The following is a 14,409-nucleotide window of genomic DNA, read 5'->3' on the forward strand; positions in this document are numbered from 1 at the left end:
TTTCTATCATATATATATATATATATATATATATATATATATATATATATATATATATATATATATATATATATATTGATGTATTGATGAGTAGGCGATTTATTATAGCTTTTTAAAAAAGTTATTTTTTTAGTATTTGACGTAAAGTCATATATATATATATATATATATATATTTGTTATCTATATTTTTGTGGTCATTTAGTTATTATATACGGTATAAAAATAATATTATTATAATCATAATAATAATAAATAAAAAACTAATGAATCCCATTGTTTTATGAGATTAAATAAATAATTTATACAATATTTTTCTATAATATATATATATATATATATAATATATGTCTATGTTATGTATTAAATTATTATAATAATTTGAAAATAAAAAAATTTTATTGCATAATAATATGACAAAATTAATGAAAAAATTTATTATTATTATTATAATAGTATTGTTTAAGTATACATAAACTAACATTAAATAAAATCAATATTGCTTTAAATAAATAAAATTATTTAAATATTCAAATTGTAATTTGTAATGCAATTTATGATTACTAAAAATAATATTATTATATATATATATAGATATAATAAAAAATATTAAAAAAGTATTAATATATAAATGTAATAAATATTTTTTTTTTGTAAATTCAAGTTAAATTTTTTACATTTTTTAGCTAACAAATTAAATTATATAAACATTTTATATTAACATTTAAAAAAAAAATAATTTTAATATTATTTTTTTTGGAGGGTTAGGGGTTAATATCTTATACATTTGACACTATCATAAATTGACATCTAGTGTCGTAAAAATTTATATTATTTTTTTGGTACATGTGCAATAAAATAGCAAAATAGTTATTTTTTCAATTAGTATAAAAATTTAATTATGATTATTTTGAAAAATTATTTTATATACAAATTATTAAATGTTTTGTTAATTTTTGTAAATATTATAAATTTTTACCCCTTTTAATCAAAAAAAAAGTTTAATATATTTAAACTAACAATATATATATAAATGGCAAGTATTTGTTAATAAAAAAATGTCAATTCAAAACTGTTTATACAATTTTTTCTAAAAATTAATTATTTATGAAATTGACATAATTTTTTTTATAATTTTAAATAGTTTAATGATATAACTATGAACTTTGAAACTAATTTTATTTATTTATTTACACACAAAAAAATTGTCCAAAAAAAAATATATGTTAAGAGAGAGAGAGAGAGAGAGAGAGAGAGACTTATAAATAATAATTAGAAAAAATATTATTAATAATTGTTAAGTAAATACAGTACTACTACTACTACTAAATAACTAACTTTCCTTTTAAAAACTAGTATTATTTAATAAAAAAATATTATAATAATATTATTATTGAATAAATGATGCTTATGTAGGCTATTTGGAAAGTTTTAAATACCGTCACCATTATATATATATATATGTATATTATATATACATACTGTGCAAATACCGGTATGTGTTGTTGATGTTGTTGTTGTTGTTGGCTAAAGCACTGGTAGTTTCCATCAGTACTTTCCCCCTAAAAAAAGTTTTTTGGTTTTGGTTAATGTTTACCAGTCATTGACTGACTCCTATCATGTAAGAGATGGAGGACAGGTATTACGTGTTTTTCGTAAAAGTTAGTTATAATAATAATAATAATAATTTGTAATAAATATTTTCTCACTAATTAGTTTTAATTGTTGTTTGATTTGTAATAATTAAATATATATTTTCAAAAAATTTGTTTTTTTTTTAGTATACAGTGTATGTGATAATACTGTATAAAATTTATATATGTTTTAATATACAGTATATTACCTACAATTCCCCATCTATTGGTCTAGAGTTGAATGAAATTATTTGATCAGTTTATAGTTGTGTTTATGGTATGGGTATGGTATGGTTGGGTTTTTTCAGGGGTGGGGTAGGGGTTATGGAGGGGACAGTCATATAAAAATAGATAGAAAGTGAAAGTCATATATTATATACTGTATAAAATTGTTGACCAAATAATATGGACTAACATATCATACATACAAGTGCTGCACACAGTTGTTTTGATTTTGTTTGTGTGTCCATCAAATCCCCACTTATTTTTATGCCCAGTGAGTGAGTGAGTGAGAGATAGAGAGAGAGAGAGAGAGAGAGAGAGAGAGAGAGAGAGAGAGAGAGAGAGAGAGAGAGCTAAGAGAGCAATGAATTTCTCTCATAAACTATTTCTCTATAAGAAAGTAATACCAGATTTCATGTGTGTGTGTGTGTGTGTGTGTGTGTGTGTGTGTGTGTGTGTGTGTGTGTGTGTGTGTGTGTGTGTGTGTGTGTGTGTGTGTGTGTGTGTGTGTGTGTGTGTGTGTGTGTGTGTGTGTGTGTGTGTGTGTGTGTGTGTGTGTGTGTGTGTGTGTGTGTGTGTGTGTGTGTGTGTGTGTGTGTGTGTGTGTGTGTGTGTGTGTGTGTGTGTGTGTGTGTGTGTGTGTGTGTGTGTGTGTGTGTGTGTGTGTGTGTGTGTGTGTGTGTGTGTGTGTGTGTGTGTGTGTGTGTGTGTGTGTGTGTGTGTGTGTGTGTGTGTGTGTGTGTGTATGTATGTATGTATGGCTCGTCCACTGACACCATCATCATCGACACCGACTGTGCGCTTATGTATGTATGGATGTAATGTTTCAGTCAGTTTTTCAGTCAATGATTATATTATACAGTAGTTTGTGTATCTCCTACCAGCATCAGCTCAGTTAGCTTTTTATACGCACACAGACACACACACTACACATCAAGCACAGGGAGTTTTCAAGGGTATCATCACTACTACCACTACCGATATCTCTGACTTTCATCAGTTAGTCATTAAAAATCTATGAAAATCTTGGGATAAAATTCAAAGAAATTTTAATTATTTTTTTTTGTTAAACAATTTATTGTTAAAAATTAAATAAATAATAATTTTTTTAAGTTTTTTTCTCAAAGTATTTACTGACAACTAGTTATTAGTTTATTAAAAATTATAAATAAATAATAATTTTAATTGTGTTTTATGTGTGTTTGTGTGTGAAAAGCATCAGTAGTTAGTTGTTTGAAAACTTTTTTTTTAATAAAATATATATTTTCCTTATTATTATTATTATTATTATTATTTTCAAGTGATCTATAGTGTAGTGTCTGTGTTGTCAATCAAAAAAAAAATAATAATAAAATAAAATAAATATTTTTAATAATAATTTTATTGTGTTTTTATTGTGTGATTAGTTTGTTTGTCTAAACTAATGGCTCAAAGGACTGTTGGGTTTCGGTTAGTTAGGTGTACATACATTATACTACTAGTGTTGGGCCTAATAGGGTCGTCCATATTATTGCTGATTGGTTTGTATGCCCTATACGATAGTCAAGATAATTGTAAACTATATGAAAACATAATGAAATACTATGGTATTGATGAACTAAATTTTGAACCAGTATTCAATGATACATATCTACTGGGGTCGGGTAGTAGTGGTAGTAATAGTAGTCTAAATACTACCAGTGCTATACATAATAATTATGATGACAACAACAACAATAATAATAATTTCAACAAACAAAGTATGAGTTTTGTATTTTAATTAATTGTTTAATTAATTGTTTAATTAAATGTTTATTAAAATTAACATTTATTTAATTGATTATTAAAATTAACATTTATTTAATTGTTTAGTAAAATTAATATTTATTTAATTGTTTATTTAAAATTAATATTTAATTAAATGTTTAGTAAAATTAATATATATTTAAATGTTTAGTAAAATTAATATTTATTTAATTGTTTATTTAAAATTAATATTTAATTAAATGTTTATTAAAATTAATATATATTTAATTGATTATTAAAATTACTATTTAATTAATTTTTATTTAAAATTACATTTTATTTTAATATATTTGTTTGAAATAAAATCATTTTATTTTAATTATTTATAATATTGTAGTAATTTTTTATAAAAATTATTTTTCAATTATTTGTGTTTAAATATATAAATTTTTACTTAATTATATGTATATTTATATTCATATATTTAAATAGTTATGAAAATAATTTTTTTTATTGTAGGTAATTGATAATAAATAATTTTTAATTATTAGTATAAATAATTATTTTTTGAAAAAATATAGTAGTGTTAAATATTAATTTAAATAAAAATGTATTAATTTAAAAAAACTAATATTATCGATATTTATTTATTTATTAAATTTTATTTTTCAATCACTTAAAAAATTACATTAATATTTAGTAATAAACTTATCGATTGATTGTAGTTTTAAAAAAAATTAATTTATTTTTTATTTTATTTGTTGATAATCTAATATAATTGAAAGCAAACAATATATATATTTTATATATATATAACTTATAAAATAAACTACAGTATAGTCACTATATGTAAGTCAATGTCACTGAGATTAATGAATTCAATTGAAATGATAGATAGAGATAACAAAAAAATATAATAAAATAAATTATATGTCCTTTTAATACATTATATATATATATTTGTATTAATATTTATATCTAATAAGTTATCAGATTTAATACTAATACAAATTACTACTAATAAAATCACAACAAAATATATTTGTTGTTATAATAATAATAATAATAATAAATGTAATTCAAGTAAATTTAGCGCAAAAATAATATATATATATATATTKTATTAATCTGTGATTTTTTGTGTGTCCGGTCACTACATAATTGAGATAAAATCAATAAAATTTTGTTATTATTATTATTATATCTATTATGTTATATAATATACAATAGTTTGTTAGTCAATGTGTATAACAATTGTGTCAAAACTTAGGCTGTATATAACACATTGATTATATAATATAATAAATATTTATATACTGTATATATATATAGCTATCAAAACTAAACTAACTTTAAAAATAAATTATAATTTATAATTTATCATAAAATCTATAATATATTATAATAGTATAATAGTTTAACACACATGTTGTATATTATTGTATAATATAATTGCAATACTAATTGTTAATCAATTAATTTGTTGTTATCTATTATATATATATATATATTATTTTATTTTATTTATTCAATTAATTTTTATTTTATTTACACACACATGTGTTGCTATAATAATAATAATATTAATGGTGAAAAAATATGATAATATATTATTTTTAATATAATAAAATATTAATTATAAAATCCAATTATATTTATTGTTGTATAACTTTCTAATCAATGTAGTAGACATAATAAATAATTAATATTTTATTTATTATTAAAAATTTATATCAAATATTTATCTTTATTGTTTAATTGCAAAAAATAATAACAACAATAAGTAGGTTTTTTTTAATAATAATTGCATTTAAAAAAATTAGATTTATAATAGTAAATAGTTAAAAACAAAACATAAAAGTTTATAATAATAAAAAATTATTTAAAAATATTATTAAATATTTTACTACAAAATAAATATTAGTTTAACTAATCTTTTAAAAAATAGTATAATAATAAACATATATATATAATAGTAAAAGTAATTATGAAATCAAAAAAAAATAATTATAAAATTTGTTTAACTTAAGATTTAATTATTTTAATTGATAAAAATTTTAATTTTATAATGCTTTTTAAATATATATATAAATGATTAAATAAATTTCAAAATTTTAAAGATAAAATGCAGTATAACTTAATAAAATTAAATAATCAAATCAAATAAAAATTATTTAAATGCATTTAAATATACTACTAAAATAGGTTTTAGTTAATTATTATAAATATATTTGTTATTTTATTTTTTGAATTAAATAAAACTTAAGCTTTAATTAATAAATAATTAGCTTGATTAGTTTAATAAATAAATTTTTAACATTAAAAATAATGTTTTGTTAATACATGAACATTTAAAACTTTTTAAAATAAATAACTATTAATTTTTATAAAAACAATAAAAACATATAATATTTTGCTATATTTAAAAAATTTAATTATATTTTTAAAATATTAAAAATATTAAATTAAATCAAACAACAAAATATAAAATAAGGAAAAAAACGTGACTTGAAAAAATAATTAAATATTTAATTTTATATTAAATATTTATATATCTATTATAGTATAAATAAATCATAATTAATATTAATAACAAAAAAAACAGTTTATTTATAAATTATTAAATTAAAAAATAATATAATTTATTATATTTTCATATATTTTATAATATCTAGTATATTATTGCTTCAAATTAAAAAAAAAACAAACAAAAAATTAATCTAAAAATTTTTTCTAACTATCCTCCCGTTCCCCTCTCTCTCTTTCTCACTCACTCACTCACTCACTCACTCACTCACTCACTCACTCACTCACTCACTCACTCACTCACTCACTCACTCACTCACTCACTCACTATTTCTCTCTCTCTCTCTCTCTCTCACTATCTCTCTCTCTCTCTCTCTCTCTCTCTCTCTCTCTCTCTCTCTCTCTCTCTCTCTCTCTCTCTCTCTCTCTCTCTCTCTCTCTCTCTCTCTCTCTCTCTCTCTCTCTCTCTCTCTCTCTCTCTCTCTCTCTCTCTCTCTCTCTCTCTCTCTCTCTCTCACTATCTCTCTCTCTCTCACTCACTCACTCACTCTCTCTCTCTATCTGTCTCTCTCTCTCTCTCTTTGTCTGTCTGTCTCTCTCTGTCTGTCTGTCTCTGTCTGTCTGTCTCTCTCTGTCTCTCTCTCTCTCTCTCTCTAACTATCTCTCTCTCTCTCTCACTCTCTCTCTCTCTCACTCTCTCTCTCTCTTTCTATTATTCTATAGATTTTTTGGCCACAATTATGGTGTTTGTCGGTGCCGTTTCGGTAATCTTCGAGCTAATCGGCCTAATCGGTGCCTGCCGTGACTCGTTGGTCATTACGCTAACCATATTGATACTGATGATTGTCGGTACCCTATCGGGCCTGTTTACCATCCGGACCATCGACTTGTATACAGTGATTACCCAATTGTTTTTCATACTACTGGCCGCTCTCTACGTTATCCTATTGAAACGTCAACTGATAACTGCCGCCGACTACTCCCGTAGCGGTGGCCGCAGTGGTCCTATCGATGTCGAAATGAACAGGCGATTAGCGGCCAGTAATGGTGGCCAACAACAACCGCATAGAAAGTCGGGAACGTTAGATACAAAGTACATAACCTTAGATGGTTCGGGTGTGGGCGCAGGTGGTGGTGGAGGTACAGGTGCCGGACCACCACCTTATTAGTATTGAATGGACAGTCATAGAGCACACACATACATAATATACATGTCATGTCTATTAAAACAAAAAAAAATTAAAAAAAATTTAAATAATACATGTATAAAAAAAATGTATAACATTTTTTTCTCATTCATTTACAATATATATATATACAGTATATTTTTTAATTATTATGAATAGTTAGAAATATAAAAAAATTTATTTAACAAACAAACAAAATCAACAAAAAATCAATTACAAATATACAGTGAAAAAAACATAATTATTAAAATATTTTTGTTTTATTTTCATTTTTTAAATAAAACATTCATATATTTAATATATACTATAAATGTTAAATATTTATTATTATTATTATTATTATTACTATTAATCATAATTATATTTACACAAACATTAAAATACTTTTTTTTTAAAAACTTCAAAATCAATACTTATATATACAGTATATATATATTATAATAATTAGATTATTATATATATATATATATATATATTATTAATGTTATTATTAAATACAATTATAATTGATATTTATTGTCTTGAAATTATAATGTGGGTGTCCGTAATGTTTTTATCAATATTAATATTAAATATATTTATTATTAGTATTATTATTATTATATTGAAAACAAATTGATCAAATATTATATTAATATATATATTTATATAAACCACACAAATATAATATTTATATAATTAAAAAAAATTAAAAAAATAATAAATTGTAAGGTATATAATACTTTTAAAAAAATAGGTCTAGACTTGTTTGCCATTTATTATTTATACAATAAATAAATATATATTTAATAATTAATATTATTTTCAAAATCTATATATAAAGTATTTATATATAATTATTTTTTAATTTTTGGTTAATATATATATATATATATATATATATATATATATCAATATACTGTATAAATATATAATATCTTAAAATATTGATATAAATTTATTATTTAAGTTATATTATATTATTTTGCTATAAAATAAATTAATTAAATAATATTAATAATTAATTAATATTGTTATTACACAATTATAATAATTGAAATTTTTGTAAACATTATATATATATATTATAAGATTGTATATTTAATTAAATTTTGTAATAACGCACTTAATATTTATTATTATTATTTTTTGTTATTATTTAAAATAAAATTTAATAAAATATTATATAAAAATTTTGAAATCCTAAATATATTTTAATTAAATTTATTAATCTTAATAATAATAATAATAAATAAAGATATACTAAAAGATATATTACCATAAAATAAAAATTTTTAAATATTTATTATTTAAATTAAATGATTACTACTACTACTGTATGATATTAATGAAAAATATTATTAAATATATTTAATATAATAAATTATATTAACGATACTTTTATTTTATTTTTATTTTTTTTAGAAATAAAGTCAAATTAACATTAATAGTACTTAAATGGATAAAAAAATTTAAATAACATTTTTTAAAATTTATTTAATTGCATAAATAAAAAATAAAGTCTAAGATATTTAAAAATCTAAATTATAAGATATTAAATGTATATTCATTTATTTATTGATTACTAATTAAAAACTAATTTATTTATATATATATTATAAATAAATTAGAAAATTAAAATGTAGTTAAAATTATAATTTATTATTAACAGTTAGTAATAATTAAATAATTTTTTTCGTCAAACATTACATATAATTTTTTGTGGATTTAATTTTTACTGATTTAATACACGCAATCATTTAATTTATTTAATGTTATGTAATATACAATATATATATATATATTGAAAGTGAGAGTAAGTTTAGATAAGAGAGAGAGAGAGAGAGAGAGAGAGAGAGAGAGAGAGAGAGAGAGAGAGAGAGAGAGAGAGAGAGAGAGAGAGAGAGAGAGAGAGAGAGAGAGAGAGAGAGAGAGAGAGAGAGAGAGAGAGAGAGTGATTATTGCCATATAAATAGGTAAAGCTTATAAAATATTGTATACTTTATATATACAATATATATATATGTGTATATATATACTGTATATATTAAAAATTATATATATATATATATACAGTATATTACAAAACAACTTGTTTTGATCAAAGTGTAGGTAAACTAAATGCTTCATTGAATAAAAACTTTTATTTTCATTTTATTTATTTTTTTTTGATTTGTGATTTACGAGTGAATCGCATGTAATGTATATATAAAATACAATATACTGTATATATATATATATATATATATCTATATAAATTATATATCCGTAAATTACTGGGTAAACTTGCTGTAAAAACATACACAAATACTACTGTATATATACAGTATATATAATCAATTTGATTGCAAAATCAATTATTTGCACACAAATACAAAAACTTTGTATCACTTGATGAGATAATGGTATGTATTTATATACAGTATATACTGTATATATATGTGTGTGTGTTTGGACGTCAATAGCAAAATAAAAACATGTAAATGTATTATACTTAACAACAATATTTTAAATGATTAATAATAATAATACTATAATTATATTATTAGTATATGATTTGTTATAAAATAAATTTCAAAATAAAAAAAACAATTTTAGTATATATTTTATACTAAAATATTTTATTCACACTATTTTATGCACACTCACACTATATATATATATATATATATATATATATATATATATATATATATATATATATATATATATATATATTACTATATATATATATTATATATATATATACAGTATATATAAGTATAAAACAAATATCATAGATAAGTAAGTTTGATATATAATTGTCACGTTATATATTAATAATTTTTATTTTTTAAATATATTAATATATTTGAATATATTTAAACATACTAGCTAATCAAATAAAATCATAATTTATTTTTTAATTTGTACAAGGCACAAATAATATTATGTTTTTTAAAAAAAATGTTGTTTGATTAAATCTATAAACTAACCCTGGGTTTTTTTAAAAAAAAATTATTATTTTAATGTATAGTAATAACTGCATTATATTTACATATATTAGCTTTAATTAGTTATATTTTTTTGTGTATGGTTTCAATATTGAGATAATACTGTACTTAAATAGTTAATTAAAATTTTATAATTTGTTTTCTTAATAATAATTAAAAAAAATTTTTTATTAATACTGATAATAACTATTTGATTGAAAGTGAAACCATTTTTAGTTTGAATTGTAAAGATATATATATGATATAGATTTTTCAATAGCATATAAATTATTATTATTATTATTAATCTTACAAAAATTATATTTTTATATAAAATATATTTTTTTTAATCATAAAATATTAGATTTAATTCAAGTATTAAATAAGATTTAATATATATATATAAATAAATATTATTTCATATAATAATCTAATGTACAGTAGTTATGATAATATATTAATACTTTATTAATAATAATAATAATATCCTATTATTTAGTTTGATATTATAATTGTATAAGTATTAAATATATAATATTATTAAAAATATAATATTATTAAAAATATAATATTATTAAAAATATATTTATTATTATTTAGAAATCTATTTATTATTATTTAGAAATCTATTTATTATTATTTAGAAATCTATTTTTAATCATAAAATATTTGAAATAATTCATGTATTAAATAAAATAATTTTGTTGTTGTTGTTGAAAATATCAATATATTACTAGAAATGTAAATACTATTTCATAATAAACTACTTAATAATAATAATATCCTATTTGTTTGCTATTATAATAATTTTCAAAGTATTAAGATTTTATTATTATTATTATTTAAAATTGAAAATTAATAAATCACATAAATATAATAGCATTAAATAAATAAATAAAAAATAAATAAATAAATTTTATTACAAATTTTTTATCCAAATATAATAAAAAATAAAATATTTTAAATATTTTATTATTATTATTATTATTTAATATTCAATTAGTTTTTTTGTTGTTGTATCCTATCTGACATATTAAGCTATTTTATATATATATTAAAAAAATATTACTATTTTTTTAGATAACAATTTTCAATAACATATTGTGTGTGTGTATAAACAATTTTATAGTATATATATCTATTGAAAAATAAAATTTTAATATTATTTAAGCAGTTATTTTATGCAATAAGCAAAAAAATAAAAATAAAACTATAGTATTTAAAATATAATACTATTATATATTTATTTATTTAAAAAAGTATTTTACAGTATTATATAAAAAAGTTAATCTAGAAAAATGCATTTTTGTTGTAACATTGAATTAATAAAAATAAATTTTGTATTATTATTTTATTTAAGATATTATTTTCAATGGTGTTATCAAACATAGAGTTAGATAATTAATATATATATATATATATATATATATATAATAATATATATATATTATCACTATAATATAAATAAAAATTTTTATTATATTATTTTATATATATATAAATAAAATCAAGATATGCATCAATTGACCCAAATTTTGTTAATGTTGTTGTTGTTTACTATCTATAATATAAATAAAAATTTTTATTATATTATTTTATATATATATATATATAATTTAATGCAGTATAATGTATTCAAATTATAAAAAGCTATCTAACTTTAAAATATAAATGATATATTTAATATATTTTAAATAAGCATATTATATTTTTATACACATAATATATWTATATAAATATATTTATGGTTTATATTTAAATTTTTTTTATAATATTACATTTATTTAAATATTTATGATGATATTATATTTTTACAAAAAAAAATAAATTATTAAATTTATATTTCAAATAATTTTTTATTTGAATAAATTTTGTATTTTATAATATTCATGTAACCAACAAAAAAAACTAAAAATAAAAATAAATTTAAACAAATTTTTAAATTATGAATTTTTTAGATAAAAAATTTTTTTTAAGTTAAAATATTATTWTTATTATATATAAAATTAAGTTGTTAATTTATTTAACTAGTTTATAATTACAATCAATATTAATTATAAACTATAATATATAGATTACATTTACTAAACAACTTAATTTAAATTATTTATAACTATTATTATTATTATTAAATAAATATTTAATTATGTTTGTCTAATGCATTTACACATTAATCTATAATTAATACATACAGTAAAATCTATTGTGTGTATAAATAATTGTTATATCAAAAAAATATATATTGTATAAACAACATTGTATTAGTCTATTATAATATATTAACAACAAATTAATGATAATWTTTTATTTATTTTTTCAACACATAATAAAATCAATCAAATAAAATCAAATTAATTTTATTTTGTTTTTATTTGTTTTTAAATATTAAACACCTAGTGTTGTTAATTTGTTAATTAAATTGCAATACATATGTATAGACAATAGAGTAAAACGATATAATATAAAATAAAATAAAAGTTTGTAATAAATTAGATTTAATTAAATTAATTAATTTTGTTGTTGTTGTTGTATATAAATATATAATTAATTTTTTCTGTATATATATATATAATAAAATTAACCATGCTAATCTAATTAAAAAAAATTTGTGTAAATTACATTTGTTTATTATTTAATTAAATAGTTTATTATTTCACAGTTTATGGTATGTAAACAATTTAATACAACAAAACTATATACAAAATAGAAACTAATATAAAAATTTGAAATATTTTATTATTTTTTAAATTTTTATTTAGTTGTGTTATTAAAAAATTATTTTTCAGTATAGAAAATAGTGTTTTTTAATATTTAATTTACGATAAAAACAAAATTTTTTATATTTATTATTTGTTTCTATTAATTGACATATAATTATTTATATATATATTAAATAATTATTTGAAAATAATTTAGTAGTTTCAATTAATAGTTTTATCTATGACAGTTATATAAATTGTGATTATAATATATATATATATATATATTATATTTCAATTGATACTTACAGTAGGTTTCAATTCAATATAAAAAAATTAAGTAAAGATTAGTGATTACATAATTTATTAATCAATATATAATATATATACAGTATATATATATATATATATATATATATATATATATATATATATATATATATATATATATATATATATGGTATATCGTATTGTTTATTACGTAAACTAATAAAAAAAAAGTTTTTATAAAATTTAATGATAAACTAATCAATAAAATATATAATCTATATTTGAATTCAATTGAAATTCAATATTTTAGTTTTGTTAAAAAAATTATTGTTATTATATCATTATTTATATCATCATTATATTTATATTAAATCATAATTATATTATTATTGTTATTATACGGTATATATAAAAAAATTTATTATCAATATGTATGAGATATATACGGTATATATTAAGTATGAAATTGTTATACAATTATTGAACATTACATTATTTTAGTATATTATATATACATAATAATAATAACAATAATGTCAATTATGAGGTAATGAATATATAGTGTGTRTATATATATATATAATTGTTATTTAGATAATATTATTATTGAATATTTTAATCCTTTAGCTGAGGACTGGTAGTCGAGGACATGGATGTAGAGGAGGAGGAGGAGGTGGTGGTGGAGGACATCATATCATAGTCTGTATAGTCGTTATCCTGTATGTCATTCATCCAGTTATCGGTGGCATTGAAAGCCGGATCAGCAAACAGTGTGCAAACAATATCTTTTCAAAAATAATCAATAATAATAATAATAATAATATAATTATAGATAATTAGATTAAAATAGGAAAAAATAATAATATTAAACCAAAAAAATAAAATAAAAAATATTAGATTACAAACGGAAATATTATATTTATTTTATTTATTTATTTTTTTTGCTTATAGTTTATATGTGTTTTACTTAATAAAGATATTATTTTTTTGTTTGATTATTAATTTATCTTTGTGTAATGTTTTTGTTGTTAAATAATTGTTTAATTAATGAAAATTAATTACTTAACAATTAATTATCAATGTATGTACAGTATATATATATATATATATATATAATATACATGTTTGTTTGTGTGGGTTAGTATTAAATGATTTTTTACTACAAAAAACATAAATACTAATAATATTAATAATTA

General features: G+C 18.2%; 1 protein-coding gene across 1 annotated transcript; it reads left to right on the plus strand.

Moving 5' to 3' along the window:
* The first annotated feature begins 3,231 nt into the window (after nt 1–3,231).
* Nucleotides 3,232–7,314, plus strand: LOC128954205 (uncharacterized). Its single transcript, XM_054299779.1, has 2 exons — nt 3,232–3,594; nt 6,830–7,314. Exons 1-2 carry the CDS (start codon nt 3,279–3,281, stop codon nt 7,273–7,275), a joined length of 762 nt encoding a protein of 253 aa, XP_054155754.1. The 5' UTR covers nt 3,232–3,278; the 3' UTR covers nt 7,276–7,314.
* Nucleotides 7,315–14,409: the final 7,095 nt, after the last annotated feature.

Source organism: Oppia nitens, unplaced genomic scaffold, assembly GCF_028296485.1.
Source record: "Oppia nitens isolate AA-2021 unplaced genomic scaffold, nextdenovo-longstitch-racon4-pilon3 scaffold25_pilon_pilon_pilon, whole genome shotgun sequence".
In the NCBI taxonomy this organism is placed as follows: Eukaryota; Metazoa; Arthropoda; class Arachnida; order Sarcoptiformes; family Oppiidae; genus Oppia; species Oppia nitens.

Coding starts and splice junctions, on each gene's coding strand:
- LOC128954205 (XM_054299779.1), top strand. CDS start 3,279: ATGGCTCAAAGGACTGTTGGGTTTCGGTTAGTTAGGTGTACATACATT. Junction 3,595..6,829: donor TAATAATTTCAACAAACAAA/GTATGAGTTTTG, acceptor ATTATTCTATAG/ATTTTTTGGCCACAATTATG.